Source organism: Corvus hawaiiensis, chromosome 17 (genome assembly GCF_020740725.1).
Source record: "Corvus hawaiiensis isolate bCorHaw1 chromosome 17, bCorHaw1.pri.cur, whole genome shotgun sequence".
NCBI lineage: Eukaryota > Metazoa > Chordata > Aves > Passeriformes > Corvidae > Corvus > Corvus hawaiiensis.
The window spans coordinates 15,941,635-15,960,566 of NC_063229.1; the positions used below are offsets into that span (position 1 = coordinate 15,941,635).

General features: G+C 57.9%; 1 protein-coding gene across 1 annotated transcript; it reads right to left on the reverse strand.

The window, feature by feature from the left end:
* Window positions 1-11,856: 11,856 nt before the first annotated feature.
* SNAI1 (snail family transcriptional repressor 1) lies at window positions 11,857-15,583 on the reverse strand. The gene is made up of 3 exons (XM_048322282.1): window positions 15,463-15,583; window positions 14,398-14,901; window positions 11,857-13,183 (listed from the first exon to the last, which is right to left on the reverse strand). Exons 1-3 carry the CDS (start codon window positions 15,539-15,541, stop codon window positions 13,002-13,004), a joined length of 765 nt encoding a protein of 254 aa, XP_048178239.1. The 5' UTR covers window positions 15,542-15,583; the 3' UTR covers window positions 11,857-13,001.
* Between the last annotated feature and the right edge of the window lie 3,349 nt (window positions 15,584-18,932).

Below are 18,932 nucleotides of genomic sequence, written 5' to 3' on the forward strand. Positions count from 1 at the left end.
AGACAATTTGGACACTTTCCAAACATTTTTTGGACCCCTGAGTTCCTGTCCTGCACTTCCCCACTAGCTACTCCTGCGTGTGGCTTTGGGGCTACAGAAGGAGCGTGGCTGGGGCAGCAGTGCCGTGGAGCTGCTTACAGCAGAGCCGAGGGGAAGCCCAGCCAGTGCAGGTGCCACCACAGCATCACCCACCCTGCCCGCTGCCCACGTGCAGGAGCAGGAGCTGGGTGCTGCTCCCCGAGGCAAGGCAAGGCAAGGCAGGAGGGCAGCGAGGCAGCCGGGGCTGGGGAATTCGGATCCAGAAGCGGAACAGACAATTTCCAAGTCGTCGTGACGGTGCGCAGTGATGAGCCGGGGCTGCTTCAAAGGGAACCAGCTTTAACTGGATCAAACCCCGAGCCAAAAGCATAAACACTAGGAGGAAGTTTGGCTAAAGTTAAATCATGTTTTATTTAAAAATCTCCCTCTCCCTGTTGTAAGATGGAAACTCTACATCTGAAAAGTGAAACTAAGATTGGAAACAGTCTGCAGTCATTAAGTTTATGCTACTTTTTTTTTCTCCAGCTTCTCAAGTAAAATATCAACTGGCTCCACTGTCAGGGACAGGAAACATTAGTAATAAGTTCATAGATTTACATTTTCCCCAGGGAAATACAGGAATATCAGAGATCAAAAGTTGGAGAAAGGAGTTATTTTTATACAGTGATTTGCAACCAGCATTCATTGAGGGGAGTAAATAAATTACAGGCCCTTCACTTTGGGGCTGTTTAAGTTCTTTTTCTTTAATGCTGTCCCTTTTAACTACTGTAGAGTCTGTCAGGCCTTACACAGAGCCGGAAAGCTTCCCTGCCTGCCAAAGAGGCTCTTTTCCAGCAAATGCTGCTGGCCACTGCAGTTCGTTGTTGTACGGGACTGTCACGTACGGGCCTGTGGGCAGGTGGGCATTGGGGTGGCCCGGGGTAGGAAATGGGACAGGCCCGCCTGGCATGCAGGGACAACATGGGGACATGACTTTGCTGGCCAGAAAGGTCCATTTGGGGACTGTCAGAGCCAGCGAGGGGTACCTGTGTGAGGCAACACTGCTGCCAGAGCTGGGGCTGTTGGGGCCTCCCCTCTGCCTCTGCCAGCCCTGGTCACCGCTGCTTCAGCCAAGGCAGGGCAACGGCCCTGGGCACCCGCTCTGCAGGCGGGCAGGGGCTGCCCCAGGGGTTTTGCTGCCACCCAGCAAAACCAACCAACCCAAACTGGTTCTCCCCACGACCCAGTGGATGGCTTATGGCATCCTGGCCCCTCGGGGTGTCTCTGCCTGAGCTCATGTCCCAGCCCAGGGACACCCTGTGCCCTCTGCCAGATCCGCTGCTTCAGCCCCTGCTCCCTGTGAGCTGCACCACGGGGGACCAGAGCTCCGGTGGCCGTGTCCCCCTTGTCCTCCAGGTCACCCACAGGGGCTGAGCTACTCTGGCAAGGTCGGGGGTGTCAGGGAGCCCGTCCCAGTTGTGGTGGAGACACTGGAAACTTTGACCAGGCATTTTGTCTGGTGTCATCAATTAAAGGTGAGGCACTCACTGGCTAGGCAGGATAATGAATGATGGGTTTAAGTACAACTGGAAAAACAATAAAATACGCTATTAGGGTGACACAGCTGTGAACAATGAACATTAAACAACTTTGCGCGAGCAGAGCTGCCACAGCCACACTTAGCCCTGGTGCTTGATGGATTCCTGTTTGGAGTGCGCCTCACAAAGCCACTCTGCATCCACCCTGGGCTGGGAACCACTCTCTCCTTCTCCTGCTTAAAAATACATCCACATAAAACGTGCTTTAAGAATCCCTAAAGGTTCATTAATGTCACAAGCAGAGGAGGAGAAAAGAGTTGGAAGGTCTTGAAGTACATGTCGGAAACACTCCAGAGAAAACTGTAAATGCTGCTGGGATGAACTGCAGGCTCTGGAGGATCAGCCGTGCTGGAAGACTATTTATTTTCCAGTCTATTTTAAACACTGGACTGTTTCAGATAAGAGTTGCCTGTGGTGGCAGACAGGATCGTGGGACTGGTGTGCAGGAACTCATGCCAGATTCATTTCTGGGGAGTATTTCCTCCCTGCCTTGATAAATCTGCCTTGTCTGCTATACCAGGTTACTTCCTTTGGAGTTCTCTCTCCTTATTATTACTTATTAAAGTTGCCTGCAAATAGCACTTGGGCTTCATGCAACATCCTGTACGACAATTCATCCTTCTCGTTATCTCAAAGCTGACAATTCCCACCAGGGCCAGAGAGGGTGGGTGGAAAAATGCCTTGAGAAGAAACAGAAATGGCCATCCCTTCTTGCGAGGCTGAAGAAACCACACTGGGGAGGCTGGAAAGGGCAGGAGATAAGTGGGGACTTCCCCCCTTCAGGGACAAAACCATGAAGGGGAAGAAAAGAAGAAGAAACAAAGCCGGCAGCACCAATGAGTGTCTTCCCCTTGCCCACTGGCGCTGGGGTCCTGGGCTGGTGTTCAGAGGGGTCAGCGAGCCCCCTGCGACCTGACCTTGCAAACTGCCCCCCTTTGCCTAGATCTTATCTAGGAAAGGTGCTCAGGTTACACAGCTCTCCGTGCAGGGTTTCCCTGCAGACTGAACCCACCTCTTCGCTCCGCACCTCCCGGCACGGCCGCGGGGGGAGGCCCGGGCAGGGCCCCTGGACTTTGAAACTCTGCTGCACCCCTTGCTGCAGGGAGGAGATGCAGTGTCCCAGTGACCAGGGCTGAGTGCAGGGAGAGCTCTGGGGAGCCTCATCCCTGCAAGTGGGCTGCAAATGGCATTAGCTGGGGATGCTGTGCTGGAGCTGCTCTGGGGATGGCTCTTGTCTTTCTGGCCTCCATCCTGGCAGCATGAGCCAGCGGGTTGCAGCTCCCAGCCCTCATCTCACCCAGTTCTCTCAGCTTGATTGAGCTGAAAAGTCCGGCTTGGCTCCCGCAAGCGTGGGGCGCTGCCATCGGGGAGCTGCAAGGCTGTATGAGCCCATTTCCACCCTGAGCATCACTCGTGGGGACACAGCAGCAGCTCCCCTGGCCCCATCCTGCCAGCCCCCCCAGCCCTGGCCATCTGGTCCCTCCATTGACCCCCAGCCTGAGCCATCCCGCCCCAAAGCAGCCTTTGCTCAGGCACGTGCCCTCAGTCCTTGGTCCGGGCACCACAGCCCTGCTCAGGGGCCAGCACTGCCCTGCCCATGTGGGCTTAATCACAGAGCATCTGCTTCCCATTGCAGCCGCCCAGGGCAGGTTTCCCTGGCAGCCTCCTGCAAGGGTGCTAATTTTATGTACACAGGCTCATTCAGCATGGAATCAGGAGAGCTGGGCAGCAGCAGGGGAAGGGGGGCCCTGCCCTGGGCAGGGGGAGTGGGGCAGAGGGGGGCCAAGGCGATGCACAGGGAGAGAGGCTCCTCCTCCCACTGGGGCTATGGGGAAGCTGGAAGCAAGTCTCAGAGACACTTGGCCCGGCACAGCAGCGTGGAGGGGTGCCAGGGACTATTTTCGGAAACCTCGCTCATGGTAACATCCCAAGCCCGGGGTAACACTAACCCGGTGTCGCTGGCACAGCCTGACCCGTCCCAAAGCTGCAGGGTTTGCGAGACGGCTCCTCGTGTGCGGGGATGGGCAGTCCCAGCGCCAGGCAGGAATCTTAACTAGCACTTCCCAGCCACAGCTCCTAGAAATGGCAAATTCTGCTGGTGCCAGACGACGGATGACTCCTCCAGACGTCTTGGAGAAGCCTCTGGAAAACTGTCTCTTCAAGGGAGCTCAATTTTGGCTTTCTAAATTGAGGCTCCCCAAATTGCTTTTGGAAGCATTAGCCATTATTATTTTCCTTCTGTTTAATCACAGTATTTTCCCTGGTCCTTGGTGATAGCAGACATCCAAGACCTTCATGCTCCCCAGGAGAGGCCACGCACTGTCACCCCCCCAGCTCCCACACTGTGACAGTCCCCATCACTGTGCCAGGGCTGCCATCACCCCCGGTCCACAGGCCAGGACAGGTGACACCGAGCAAGAGACTGTCCAGTCTGCCCTTGGCGAGGGGCAGGGAGCCCTGCAAACCCCGGCTCCGCTGCAAACCCAGCGGGGAGCTCAGCGCCGGGGATGCCGAGGGCCCACAGACCCGGCCGAGTGCCTGCCTGCAGGATGAGTGACAAGGAGGTGGCTGTGACAGGGTGGGAACAAGCCCATCTCCATGGCCAGGGGCTGCTGACAGCAGCACGTCACCCTCTGAGAGCCCTTCAGCTGCTCAAGGAAAACCTCAGAGTGCTTTGATCTGCGCCGGGGCTCCTTGATGTAAAGCAGGCACTGCGTGATGGTGGCTGTGGGATGAGCCCCTCAGCCGCCAGCTCTCCCTCCTGGGGAGCAGCAGGGCTGCCCTGTGGCACTGAGCAGTGCTGGCCTCACCAGCGAGGCCTGAGGGGGCACCTGAGATGCACATGCACGAGCAGGCAGGGCTGTGTGGGGATCAAAGGTCATGGAGTTCTCTGCTTTAGGGGATGCTTTGCATCCACCTCTGCCCTCCCTTGCAGAGACACCAAAGGCCATGACAAACCTCTGTGGTGTGGGCTGGGGTCAGATCCTGCTCGGCAGCGCATCCCAGACCCAGCACCAGGAGCCTGGCTGCAGGCTGACAGAGCTTGCAGCATCCAACCCATCTAATGGGGGAAAATGGGGCACAGGAAGCAAAAAGCCAAACATGGAGCAGGTGGGAAAGCTCAGGTCTCTGCCTCAGAACAAGATCATGTTGGCGAGATCCCACACAGCCCAACAGCAGCCGGACCCTTCTGAAGAGCCCATCATGGTGCAGTTGAAATCCTCCCTGCAGCCTGGCACCACGGCTGTTTGAAACAACTGCCGGTGGCACCTCCCTGGGTGGGCACCAGCTCTCATCTCCATCCTCCACCAAGAGCCAGCGAAGCCCTGACCCACAGGTACACGGGGCCAGCAGGTCCCAGGCCTCCCCATGGGGCTGCTGGAAAGGGTCCCTGGGGGAGGGCCATGGTTCTGGTCCTGGTGCCCCTTCTCATCTTCTGGCTCATCTGCTGTGTGCACCAGCTCCCCAGCACCAGGCTCAGAGGCTCCTTGGGGCTGCAGCTGTGCTGTGGTGTTCCCCACCGTGCACAGAAAGGAGTGCACGTGGAGATGATTGCCGTGGCCAAGGATGCAGTGGGTGCCAGAGTCGGAATGTGATACCTGCACTCACCCAGCTGCTCTCTGCTCTGCTGGCCTGCCCTCCCTCAGTGCCACGTGGTGCTTCTGCAGGTGTCTCCCATCCAAGGCTCCTGCTGCAGTGGGAACAGCTCCTGTGCCCGGGAGCCCCAGCCCCAGGCTCCTGGCAGGGACTGCTCTCAGCACCCCCACGCTGGGCTGGCCGGGAGGGTGCGTGGGGGGATGCACGGGGGTGGGGAGGGGAAGGCTGGGGGTGCCCCAGGCGTGGCCACGTGTGAGCGGTTCCTTGGCACACGTTGTGCCGGGGACCATCGCTGCTCTTCCCTTGTTGGTGTCTCTGGCCCTGAGCCGGAGCATGCCAGGAAAAGCTTCCTGCTTCTGAGCTCACAGCCTCCCCCACGCTCCCTCCCACCACCCTTTATTTATGGGACAGCTATTTCCTTTCGGAGAGAAGTAGCCAGCAGTATGGAATGGCAAAAGGGTTTGAATGAAAACAAGGTGTTTGCTTAAAATGTGGAAGATTTGAAGTTTCCAATGGGTGATGGTGTGTGACATCCCAGCCTTCCCTCTCTCCCCAGCAGCAGGCAAGGACTGTCCCACAGGCACGTGCCAGTTGCTGTTTTGACTCCCGGGACGCTCTGAAGACCATTTGAAGGAAACCATTTGCCATCTTCCACAGCATCTGCATTCACAAACTCACCTTCAGGTCCTCATCTGAGTCACAACTACCAATAGCTGTGAATTTTTCCAGCAAGTGCAGGCCCCACATTGCTGCCCTCCAGCTCTGTGGAAGTGATGATGGAAGGTTATTGCTGTAAAGCGAGGTTTAGGGGGGAAAATTTAGATGATATTGATCACAGACAGCAGCTGCTGTAACCAAGGCAGTAAACTTTCCTACTCCAGTACTTCTTTTGACATAAAGTAACTTCTGTCTTAAGCTGAATCTTTCAGAAGTCTGAGCAAAGGTTATTTTTTTATGGGATGGGGAAGCCCAACTCCTCCCATGGCAGCATGGCATGAAGGGGGCACCCGGCTGATGCTCTGGGGTCGGTGGATGTGTGTGGATGAGGCGCCTGCAGGCTCTGGTAGCTTGAGGCCCCAATTCATGGGGCCACAGTTGAGGATGCTCTGGCCATCGTGGTGGGAGGACTTGGGGAACCAGGTCCCTGCAGCACTCCATAGGCTTTGAAGCCAACTGGACGGGCAGGACACAGGGAACATTTCCAGCACTGTGGTGCTACCCCGGTCTGGGCTGGGAGCTCCCTGCACCTCTGCATTTGCTCTGTCCCCACCTCGAGTGGCAGCAGATGCCTTTACAGACAGAGGAAGGGCTCTGAGTGCTTCCTGCCCCTCTGAGCCACGAGTCGCCGGCAGGCAGGGCAGCTCCCGTGCCAGCTGCTCGTCCCTCGGTCCCTGACATCCTTTCCTGACACACATCGGCTTCCTGCATGCAGCTCTCGCACCACTTCCTACTCTGCTTTGGTTTCCACCCAGCACTGCATGTCACGGAGTGTGTGGGGGAGGAAATAAAAGAGAAATAAAATGAGTAGCTTTTCCTTCTGGCCCCCCATGGCCCGAAGCGAGGCATGGCCTGGGCAGGCAGTGCCCGTCCCCACAGCCGGTCCCACAGGAGCTTCCCTGGCATGGGGTCACATCCAGCAGGGTGGGGAGAGGCCATGTCCTGCGGTCACTGATGGCTTGACACCAAAACTCACTTGTTCCCTGATTCATAGCCTGATTTCTGAGAAGGGCAGGTGCTCTGCCCTCCCCGCCATCCCTGAGCTGCTGGGGCTGGGTGCTACCACCCCTGTGATGGTTTTAGGGTGGCAGGAGGCTGCCCTTGCCACCGCAATAGGATCACTCCCGCCTCTGCCAGCTGCCGGGCCACTCTCCAAAACCAGTTTCTGCCTCATCAGGAAAGCGGGAAAAGCGATCAGTGGCTCTAGCCCTGGCTTTAGAAAGTGGATTAAGGCCAGTGAATAGGAACTGTCTCTCTAATGAAGTGCTATTACCAACAGGCTAATTGAGTAATGACATAATGCAGGCCCTTGAAGCTCTTTATAACAGGCCATGACTCCGTGCCACAACACGCCGCCACTTCCTCGCCCTGCCCCGCTCTGCCTCCAGCACATCGCGGCAAAGGAGGCTCAATGTGCAGCACCGTCCTCCCGGAGCGGCCACAGACAAAGTGTCGCCAGCATAACCCTGCGTGGAAAATGCAGAGGTGGAGGGAAACCCGGGCTAATTAGCTTGGGAGCCGCCAATCTCCTCCATGTGAAATGTGAGCCTTTTTATTGGGAAAAGTAAAACAGGCCTTGCATTGCTTTCAGAGAGCCCAGTAAAACAGAAGGTGATCCCTACATACGCATGCTATGCTAGATTTAAAATACTTTCTGATGATTTTCTAGGCAGATCTCCAATAAGTTACAGCACAGCATTGCTGTTGTAGAGCGGTCGGCACAGGCTGGTGGTTCCCTCTGGCACCTCTTATTGTGGAGAGGACACGGTCACTGCTGTGCGTGTGCTGCTGGCTCCCATGCCAGTGCCCATCCTCAGGTAAAGAAATTAAACTTACCATCTTTGTGGCAGGTGGCTGAGGCTTTGCTGGGGCCCGGTGCAGCCCTGTGCTGTGGTGGGCATCGCCCCGTGCCCTTGTCCTGCTGCTCTGGGGGCAGGCAGGGGGCACTCGCTGGGAGAGGTGATGCCCAGGAAGGCGAGTGCAGACAGTGCAAGGCCACAGTGATGCTGCCACCCAGACCACCTGCACCCACAGGGAGACAGCACCTTTATTTCACTCCTCCAGCCTCAGAGCCCTTCCCCAGGGCTGCCTGGCTCTCTCCTTCTGCATTTGCTGTGCTTTACCTGCATGGGAAGACTCGCACCTCCCCAGCCCCACGCTATCAGTTCACCATCCGATTAAAGATTAATTTGAGATTATTGCTCATGTCAAGAGCACAGAGGCAGAAAAACAATAGCTACACCTGCAGCTTGTTTGTGAGCCCCGCTCCTTATGGCGAGCTGTTAATGGACACAGGCTTTCACCGGGACTGTCTGTTGACAGGCTGAGCCCTGCACCGGCACCTGCTGCCCCTGTCCACACAGGGAAAACCTCACACACCTTCCGAGGCCTCCTGCATCCATCCCAGCCCTCTCAAGTGGGAAATCTATGTTGTCTCTGCTGATCACCCCACAAGCCATCCCAGCTTCTGCCACGAAGCTCCGATCATTTCCTTCCCCAAATCAGGAACAGCCGCCCAGCAATTGGCTTCAGTCCGGGCCTTTCCCTGGATTCTGCCTGGATTCTGTTTGTTTGCTCAGCTTTCTCTAGCTAAGGTAAGAGCCAAAAGGAGAATTAGGCCCCTACACTTTGTAGGGGCTGAGCTTTGGCTGCCTTCTCTGTGGGCTGCATGCTCAGATGCTGGAAGTGCTCCTGCAGAGGCTGTGCGGGATGCAGGGGATCACAGAATCATGAGGAGAACATTTCTATCAGATAGGTTTGCAATGACAGGAGAAGAAAGTGGAAATTTTTTGTTTTCTACTGCCCTGGAGGTGGGAAGAGGCATTCTGGGGGGCCCCAGAGCTCCTCTTCATCCTCACAGCACAAGGACCAGGTGTGCCTTGTGCCTGTCCTTGGGAGAGATGGGGACAGAAAGGAGTGAAAAAGGAAATGTTGGGAACTGCAGCCCCCAAATGACTGAGGAGATGAAGCTTAGCGTTCACAAAGGTGGCTGTAATCCTCATGCTTCCCTTCTCATCACTTCTGGGATGCTCCAGATGCTTGCAGAGACAGGACAGGATGAGTTCAAAGGGTGGCAAGAAAGCTTTAAAGCCCCTTTTAACCCGGTATCTCTACATGGGTCTGTCCCAGGGGGCACCCACGGCAGGGCGGGTTTCCCAACACCCTTAATTCTACATCGTGTCAGGGAGGGGGGAAAACACTTGCTCTCTCTGGGAAGAAAAGGCACTTTGTGGTTTCCCTGGAGCCTTTGAAAGGGCTCCAGGAGCTATGGGGACGTACGTGCTGGTTTAAAGGTCTCGTGGAGTTCCGTGGAAATTAAACAGCGGAGTTCAAACGCTCGACACCGCGGCCGTGCCACCGCCCGGGGAGCGCGGCAGCCCCGGAGCCGGCACCGCCCGCACCCCGGACCGGCCCGGCCAGCGGGGCCCCGCTACCTGCCGGGCGCTTGATTGAATCCCGGCTTTTACGAGCGCTGACACCGTAATCGGTTACAGATGGTCACACACGGTGGTCACCAAATGGTTCCCCCGCTGATCGCCGGCTGCCCCCCGCCCCCGCTCCCACCCCAAAGTGCAGCCTGCGCTACCTGGCTGAGCCCAGGGCGGCGGCTTTACGGGAGTTTGGTTCCTGGGGCATTAAAACTGAGACGGAGGGAAGCTGCTGTGCTTTTGCCATGGACCCCAGGCTTCGCTGAGCAGCTCTGATTGCCCGGGTGAGCACAGGGGACCAAGGGCAGGGCACCACGGCACTGCTGCCAGGGATGCTGCTCTGCGGCTTTCCTTCAGAAAATGAAACGAAAAAGCAATTGCGACTCGTCCTCAGGCCCAGCTCCCGGGTGCATTTCTGCATCACAGAGCACCAAAGGTCTGCAAGGGCAGAGAAAGACCAGGAGGGACACCCCTTGTCTGCAGCTGGCTTGAGCTGGACCCAAGGGTGTCCTGGCCACGGTCCTCAGCCCACTGCTCACCCCAACATCCCTCAGGCAGAAAAAAGAAATACTTTTGCAGTAGCAAATTGAGCAGCTGGTCAGAGAAGGAGAGATCTGGAGCACATTCATCACCCTTCGACGGGACAGCAGCTGGCCAGACCTGGGCGACACCTGGGGAGGTCTGAGGCACTGTCCCAAGGGGCGGGACATCACCTGAGCAGCCGTGTCCCCAGGGCACAGGGCAGGGCAAGAAGCAGATGCAGAAGCAACCCAAGTGCCAGTGGGCTGTGCTTTTGTGATTCAGAACAGGCAGCATTTCTTGTTTCCAGTGTTTTAAGGCTGCATTTGTGTTTGAATGCCAGCGGGATTTGTCGGTCGAGCCTAGGCTGCTCTCCACCCGGTTTATACCTTCCCTCTAAAAGCCTGGCGTCCCAGCCAGGCGCTGGACAAAGCCAGGAGCACAACTGAGAGCAGCAAAGCTTGCTGAGGAGGAGGTTTCTCACAGCTCTCACCGCCGGCCTGACCAATATTAGTTGAAACCCATTGAGAGGGAGCTGGCAGGGCTCCCCGGCGGGTGCCAGTGCGGGGATGCAGCAAGAGCCCGAATGACACTGGAAAGGGGCAGGGTCCCCATGTGGTGACAGCCCTGGCACACGTGGGCGGGGACAAAGCACAGCCGGTGCAGGGCCCTGATGCGGCTGTCGGAGCTGCAAAGCCAAGCCCGGCTGGTCTGCCAGGGCTGCTGCTGCCAGCGCACCCACTCCTCGACCCTCCTTTCCAGCTCCTGCAGGTGGTCCCTTCTCAAGATTGGTCTCTTCCCCTCCCCCCCCCCCCTTTTTTTTTTAACTATTTAGCTGCTTTTGCGGCTCCAGGATTTTATGGATGGAAAGCTGAAAGTAATTAGTGCCCCTCCCCCGCTTCCTGTTGGGAAAAGGAAGAAAAGCACACACAAGAGCAAACCCAAAACTTCCTGCCCTGCTTAATAATCGAGTAATGAGTCCAACTCGGCTGGGAAAGTCAGTTTATACCGGGTGAGCTCTTAATTAAAGAAGGGCCGAGCAGCAGCTCTGCTGACTTTTACAGCTGCACACATCTTCCTGCCCTGAGCAGCCCCTGGGAGAGGCGCCGGGAGCCGGACGGCCGCGGGCTGCAGGGGGATGAGAGTTTGAGGACGCGTGCCCTTTTATTCCCTGGTCGAAAGCAATGACCGGGAGATGGCACTGAGGAAATGCGGAGAGAAGACAAAAATCCAGTCCCTGGGGGAGGCAGGCAGTAAGTCTGGCTGCAGACTCTGAAGCACCCCTAATGGGAGCGGCTGGGAAGGTGCAAGGCAGGTGGTTTGGGGCATTGGGAGTTTCAGTATGGAAATCCTGGAGGCAGACACTGGGGTATCCCGCAGCACCCTCCCCTGGTGCCCCCCAGGTGAGGGACAGCCCCTCCTGTGCGTGCTGACGAGCTCTGCGGTGACAACAGGATGTGTCAGCTCTGCTGCTGCGCCACCCACATCGGGTCACCCACCCCGGTGCTGGAGGCGTCCCTGGGGAGGCTCGGGATCCTGCCGAGAGCCAGAGGCAGCTCCGCCACCCCAGAGGAACAGTGCCCTGTGCTGAGGCATGGACCTGCTCCCCAGGGAGTGCTCAGGGATGCGGGCAAGCCACAGGTGCTCCAGCAGCTCCAGGGGGATGCCAGCACCCACCCGGGCGGGCTGGGAGGGACAAGGCAAGATCTTGTGCTTTCCCACATGGAGCCTGAGAGGTCCACTGCACCCCCAGCCCGCATCACGGCACAGCTGCCCCAGCCTTTGGCAGGAACTGACTCAGCCTGACTGTTCCTCTCCCGAGAGGCAACTGCTCCACACGTTCCCTCCTGCAAATGCCCGTTTCTAGTCACCTGCAGCCAAGAGCACCAGGTGGGAGGAGAGCTGAGCCCAGCACCCTGGTCTGCACAGCACTCCCCTCTTACAGCTGCATATTCACCCCAAGCACCCACAAAACCGTATTATAAATTAATCATTTTATTGAATATCAATAAACTGTATATAATTATATAAAAAGTTTCATCAGTACAAAATTGTGGCACAAAAATATAAATACCAGTGTACCTTTGAAATGTAAACATCCTCTTTGTAATGATTCCATGAAAACAATGTCCAAAGAAAGATGCATTCAGGAGGCACCTGTCAATACCCATAAAGAGGGCTTTTGGCACACACCTGTCGATGGACAGCCTTGGGACAGGCCAGCATTGTATCAGCTGACAAGTGCCTGCTATTAGTCACAGTTCTCTTGAAAAGCAGTTGTTAAGAGTCATTTTAACAGGTGCTTGAGTGCATAGCTGCTCTGTAAACAGGGCTGGGGTTTGAAATGGCTACCCCTGCCTTTCATGGACACTGTTAATCTCGCAGGCATTGCAAATTGTCATTGTGCTGGGGAGAAGCAGCTGCTTCACAACTACTGGGATACTGTATTATTGCATAGTTACACCTTCTACAGGCAGGGTATATACACTCGGGGTACGGGGGGAGTGTCTTGTCCTTCATTTAAAAAATACTGGTTCTTAGAAGTTACCGAGTGGTTATGGTGTTATAAAAACAAAACAAAACAAAACAAACCCAACACAAAACCCCCAACCCCCGCAAGCTACATGGTCGCAGTGTTCAATACCAGCACAGGGCCGAGGGTGCAGGTCCAGCCCTGCAAGGTGCCAAGTGCCTCTGGCAAGGGGGGGGCACCTGCTGAGGGGCTGGGGCAGGACCGCGACCCCCGAGTTTCACACACGGCACCGAGTCCAGGTCTGCACTCCCAGATGCCAGGAGGGGAGAAGTGGTCACAGCACCAAGCCTGTCTGAGTTCAAGCAGTGTTTGGACAATGCTCTCAGGCACATGGTGGGGTTCTTGGGATGTCCTGCACGGGGCCAGGAATTGGACTTGATGATCCTGATAGGTCCCTTCCAACTCAGCATATTCTACAATCAGGCTCTTGCATTGCACTGGAAGCACCACGTGAGGAGTGTGAGGGTCTCAGGGGCCAGAGTAGCAGTGTCCGGCCCGGTGCACACTGCAATGGTGATGGAGGAAACTAACTCCTACAGAAACTGGTTATAATATAGGTATTTGTGATGAGAGGCCAGGGGAGAGGAGTCCTCAGCGAGAGCCAGAGCAGCCCGTCTCCTCATGCTTGTGGAGCAGCGACATGCGGGAGAAAGTCCGGGAGCAGGTTTTGCACTGGTACTTCTTTACATCTGAATGGGTCTGCAGGTGGGCGCGGAGATTAGAGCGGTCAGCAAAGGCCCGGTTGCAGTGTGTACAGGAAAAGGGCTTTTCACCTATGGGACAAAGAGAAACGCTCCCAATTAACCAGTGCATCAACACATGGGGAATATCAAAGAAGGAGCCATTCATTAGCCAAAGTTTGTGCAGAGCACAGTGAAAAGAAGTGCTGGCTGTTATTGTTCACGGGAAAGCCGGGTATGGACAGCATTGCTTGGGGGAGAACTGCCAGCTTGGGAATTGCCGGCTCCCAGAAAAACCTTTCCTATGAACCACGGTAAAACTAATGCTGGAAACATCTGCAAGTAGCACGGCAGTTGCACATACAAACGAAGACTCGATACTCGTCTCCTGCGCGGAGCCAAGCGAGGAGCTCGCAGCAAGGCAGGAAAGCCGAGCGCTGTGTGTTAATTATATCATAGCAGGCAGCGGCTGCGAGGCGCCAGCCCAGGGTGAGTGGAGCTATTTCCTCTGCCGAGCCCCGCGCTCCCCCTTCTCCTGCCCGGCTCGCATTGAAAAGCCTGGCCAGGGCGAATTCCTCCCAGAAAGACTCTTTTGGAGGAAACAAATGTGTATGCTCAATTTGGAAAGCACAATTAAGTCTACCCGGCTTCCTTCAGCCATCATCTTTAGTACGTTAAGAGGGTGTGAAATCAGTGCCAAGTCACAATTACACCGTCCCACAGCCCCACAAAGGATGCTCGGGAGATGCTTTGTCGGGGCGGCCGCGGCAGCGGGGTGGGCTGCAGCTGCGCACCCGGCCCCGCGCCAACAGGTGCCTGCAGCACCTGCCCGCAGGCCCCGCCGAGGCACATCCCGGCAGCGGGCACGCCTGGAGCCGGGCTCGTCCCCGCCTTGGCGGCTGATGGTGGGTGGGCAGCTGCGGCTGAGGTGCTGCCCCGGCTGGGAGCCCTCGGTGTGGGCAGGGATGGATGCTTTGGGCACGGCAGTGCACAGGAGGGGGGCTGCAGCAGCCTCAAAGCCCCACTTTATGACACTTCGGCGAAGCCTGCGCCGTCGCTGGCGGGCCGGCTCCCAGGCGGGCACTGCACTCGCAGCAGCCGCACGGATTTACAGGCTGGGCCTTGACCCTGCGCTCTGTTCCAGCCAAGAGGATATTTAAAGGACACTTCAGAGAGATGTGCCAAGGGGGTCTGGGAAGCCCTTATCTCCCCAGATAACACCCGACACGCCGATTCGCTGGGGCAGTGGAGCAGGGAAGAGGGAGGTGATAAGGCAGGGGGGGGAGAGGGACAAGAGGGGACGTTACCAGTGTGCGTCCGGATGTGGCCCTGCAGCAGCCAGGGCCGGGAGAAGGCCTTCCCGCACATCTTGCAGACGCAGGGCAGCGTGTGGCTCCGGATGTGCATCTTGAGAGCCCCCAGGCTCACGTACTCCTTCTCACAGTACTTGCAGCTGAAGGATTTCCTGGCCTGGGCGTCGCAGTGCAATTGCTTGTGCTTGGAGAGCCCGGCGAAGGTGGAGTACGCCTTGGCACACTGGGCACAGCGGAAGCGCTCGGCGGCGGCGGGGGCCGAGGCCGGGCTGGGGGGCCCCGAGCTCTTGCCTTCATCCTCCTCGCTGGAGAGCGCCGTCAGGTCCAGGGCGGGGGCCGTGCCGCCCGCAGCCTCGCTGCCCGGGCCGCCCGGGAACAGGCTGGACAGCAGCCCCGCGTCCCACACCAGCGGCGGGTAGTAGGCGCCGGGGCCGAGCACCTCGGGCGGGGGGATGACGGGCAGCGGGCACGTCTCGTACAGCAGCGGCGCGGCCAGCACTGCGGGAGGCGGCGGTGGTCAGCGGGGCCCTCGGAACGAGGGCGACAGGGCCCAACCCGCCCCCACGGGCTCAGCGGGACCCCATCCCAGGCCATTCCTTGGGAGCCCCGCGCCGCACCCCTGAGTCGGAGGGGCAAAGGGATCCCAACCTCCCCATGGGAGCCCAGAGCCGCAGTCCGCCCCGGGAAAAAGGGGACCGACCTCACACCACAGGAACCCCGCGCCCCTACCCGCCTCGCCGCAAGGGATGGGGTGAAGACAGCCCCACGCTCCCGCCCAGTCGCGGCACGGGGAGCTCCCCACGCGCCCATGTGCGCCCCATGAGGGAGCCACCGCTGCCACCGACATCCCCGGGGTACTAGGGAGCGGCTCGGCATCCCAGGACACGGGGGATCCCGCGCCACGAGATGCACGAAATTGAAACAAACAGCTCCGCAACCCTGCGAAAAGCCGGTCAGTCCCCGCCCGCTCCCGTGTGGAGCCCTACGGAGATCCTGCACCGAGGCCCCCGCCCCATCCCGCGGAGCGCCCCACGTGCGCGGCCCGTCCTGTCCACGCACCGGCCTGGCTCTCCAGCTCGCTGTAGTTGGGCTTCTTGCTGGCCGAGAAGTGCTTCTTCACCAGGAAGGAGCGCGGCATCTTGCAGCCCCGGTGCCGCCGCTGCCGCGGGGCCGCGGTGCCGCCGCTCCCGCTGATATCTGCGCGGGGCCGGGGGCGCGGCGCGGGGAGGGCGGTGCGGAGCCGCCCCCGGGGGCCGCAGCCAATGGGCCGGGCGGGACGGGGCGGGCAGGGGCAGGGGCAGGGGCAGGGGCAGGGGCAGGGGCAGGGGCAGGGGCAGGGGCAGGTGTCTGCCCCGCCGCCGGGGGCCGGAGCTCGGGGGCCGCTCCCGCGGTGCGGCCGCGCTGCCCGCCCGGTGCCGGAGTACGAACCGCTGCATCAGCCGCTCCTGGCTTCTCTCCGCAGCATTTCCCCGTGCCATGCTGCCCGCCGGTGCTCCGGAGGGACCGGTGGGGGGAACCCTGGACTGACCCACGGCCCGTGCCCAGCGCGGGCAGAGCGGCTCGGCGGGCTGGAGGAAGGCGCTGTGCCCTGGGGTGATCCCCGGAATCCCCTCCGCGTCCTTCCCCTGTCCCACGGCTGAGGACTGCGATGTGGGTTGGGACAAGCCTCCGCCGTGCCCGGCCGGGACACAGCCCTGCGGGAGAGCACGCTTCGCCACCGGTTAATAATCCTCTGGGAAGAGGCAGTGACTTTCGGAGCATCGGGATGGATCCGGCACAGCCCTCGGTGACTCCCTCCCGCTGCCAGGGGTCAGGAGCACCTGCCCAGACATTTTCTTTTCTGCTGGGAAGGTTTTGGGCAGTGCAGCCGTCCCTCAAGCAAGCTCCCTTCTGTTCTCTTTCCTCCTGCTTTCCCCCGACTCTTTTCCGCGGTCAAATAGCCCCGCTGAGGCACACGCTCCCTTTGGCTTCCCGCTCCACAGGGGCTATGTGCCCATGGGCAGGTGCCCAGGCACGGCTAGCGGGTGCTGGGCAGCGGTGAGCAGAGATGTACCAGTCCTGCAGCCTGGGCTTCCAGCTCACCCCGGCCCTCTGGCTCACGTGGGGGTTTCCCCGCTGAAAGGGCTCAGGGCACGGCTCCAGCCACCTGCTGCAGGAGCCGCGCTCAGCTCCGGGCCAAGACAGCTGCGGCTGCCGGAGGAGGAACAGGTCCTGCTGGGAATGCCTCCTCTGGCCCTGCCACTCGGAAAAGGGCCGTGTGCTGGGCCACTCGTGACTCAGCCGTCACACATCACACATTACTGCGCCAGCCCCTGCTGACCACATGTTACTGTTTAGCCACAGCGACAAGAAATGCAGAAGTGGGAGCAAAGCTTTCCGCTGGCACGGCTCCAGCGCAGGGGCTGAGCTCACTGTCAGCCTTTCCTCGGGGCAGGAACAGCTTGGAAAGCCTGTCCTGCCAGCCACGAGTATCCTGCCCCGACCAGACGCATTTGCAAACTCTTCCCCTGCAGCCATGTGCTCTGGTACTGGATCATCCCTCCTTTGCTGTGGAATTGCCCGTGGCTTTCAGCAGGTGTTTATCTGCAAAACTCATCCCTGGATCAGCCTGAAGTTCAGGGGGAAAAGTGCCCCCGAAGCCCTTGAGGGATACAAATCACCAAGGCCGGGTCCTCCCGTTTCTCTCGGGGGTCCGGAGGTGCAGCTCCCCGCAGGGCGGGGGCAGCAGCCCGGGGGCTGTGCAGGTGCCTCCTCCTGTGCAGGTGCCTCCCCCGGCCCCTCGCCGGTGCCCCCCCGCGCTCCTCCACCTGCCGCGGATGTGGTTACAGTGGGGACACTTGCACCAGGAACACAGCGAGGTGGTTTTCTTTGAAGAAGCAAAGCCGACTCCTGTGTTCTTTCTGAAATGGTGATAATCAGATTTTTTCAACCATTGCATGTGGAAAAAACTTGCCTGTGCTAGGGGAAAAAACGAGATCAAGGGAAAAAGCAACCTGACCTGCCTGTGCCTGTGAGCCAGGATGATAGGGGACGGAGAGCAGGACGCAGGGGAGGGGAAGCTCTGCAGTGGTTCATGGGCTGGAAGTGGCAGGGAGTTTCTCAGTTGTCCCACCCTCACCATCAGAGAGGGCATCAGCTGAGCCCCAAAGTGGTCAGAGCAGACCTGCCACCAGCCTGTGGCACAGCTCCAGTCCCAGAACCACAAGGACTGGCTCAAGGGGCTCACCAGTACATTTCAACCACCTCCAGAGCAACAAGTCTGCTGAAAATTCTTCTTTTTCCTTCCCTGGCCCCATGTCTCCATGAAGCATCTTGAATATCTGGTTGCAGAGCAGAGCTGCTCCCACCAAGGGAGGCTGTGGTGGGAAAAAGAGAAGTTCTGGCCGTGAGATGGAGTGTGAACCCTTACTGCAAGGCTGAAGAAGTTCCCTGAAACCCACAGCAGCCCCCTGAGCCCAGGGGAGGAGGCTGGGGCCGAGCACTGTGCCGGGAGGAGGGAGCCCCGCTCTCTCCAAGATGCAAGACCTCCCTCTGCCGTCAGCGTGCAGCTCACAGAAGCTCCACGGAATTATTTTTTTAAACCCTAGCATCTGTAAAGACAAAATAAATGTAAGAACTAGAAGAGAGATCTAAGCCAGTAGCAATGACACTTAATTTTCACTAAGTGCTGAGTATCTTCTGGAGTTTTAGGGAAGGAGTAAGGAAGGAAAAGCAAGTTTTTGTACTGGTTTCAACAGTCCTCATTTGTACCACCCAGAGAATAATGTAATTTGTCCATAAAAATGAGTTGGTTTTGATAAGCACAGACCAATGCAACCGTGACACAAAGATCTACGTCAGAAAAACAAAAACCCACCCCCAAAACAGGCAAATGCTCCACTGTAACTTTCAGTATATTTAAACCAAAGAAAAGTTTTAGGACTGCAAGCAAGGACTGCAATCCCTCATTTGCCCTTCCATGGTTTAACACAGCCTTGGTTGGTTAATCCTTCCTGAGGTGGGCTCAGCAGTCCAGTATAGCTGGGCAAAGGCCTTGAAGAAATTTTGCTGCTCTCTTTTCAGTCAGGTGACATGAGGAGCCGGATCACAGCACTTAGGCTGTGGCAAGATCTCATCCCCCAGCCTAAGGAGACCATGGGGATTTGTCGCTGTAATTCCAGATGAAGCAATGCCTGTGCATTAGGAAATCAATGCTGACAACAATTTATCAGACCTATTAAGACCAGTCGTTGTCTGGAGACAAATTCATTTAATAAAATAGCTCAACTGCAAGCCCGGCTCCTCCCATTGTGTTTCTGTGTGCTAATTGTCCTCCTCAGGCTGACTCCTTGTGCCAGACATGGGGAATTTCACAGGTCCGGGCTGGCCCGATTGCATTATCCCCCACAATGCGGCTGCACAATCAGCTGCTGACGAGGCGAGAGCAGCTCTGGCAGAGCACTGCCCCCTTCCCAGGGACACTCACTGGGTTTAGAAGCCTAAACTGGCTTGTTCTACACAAAGGATTTTTTTTTACCACCCAAACGAGA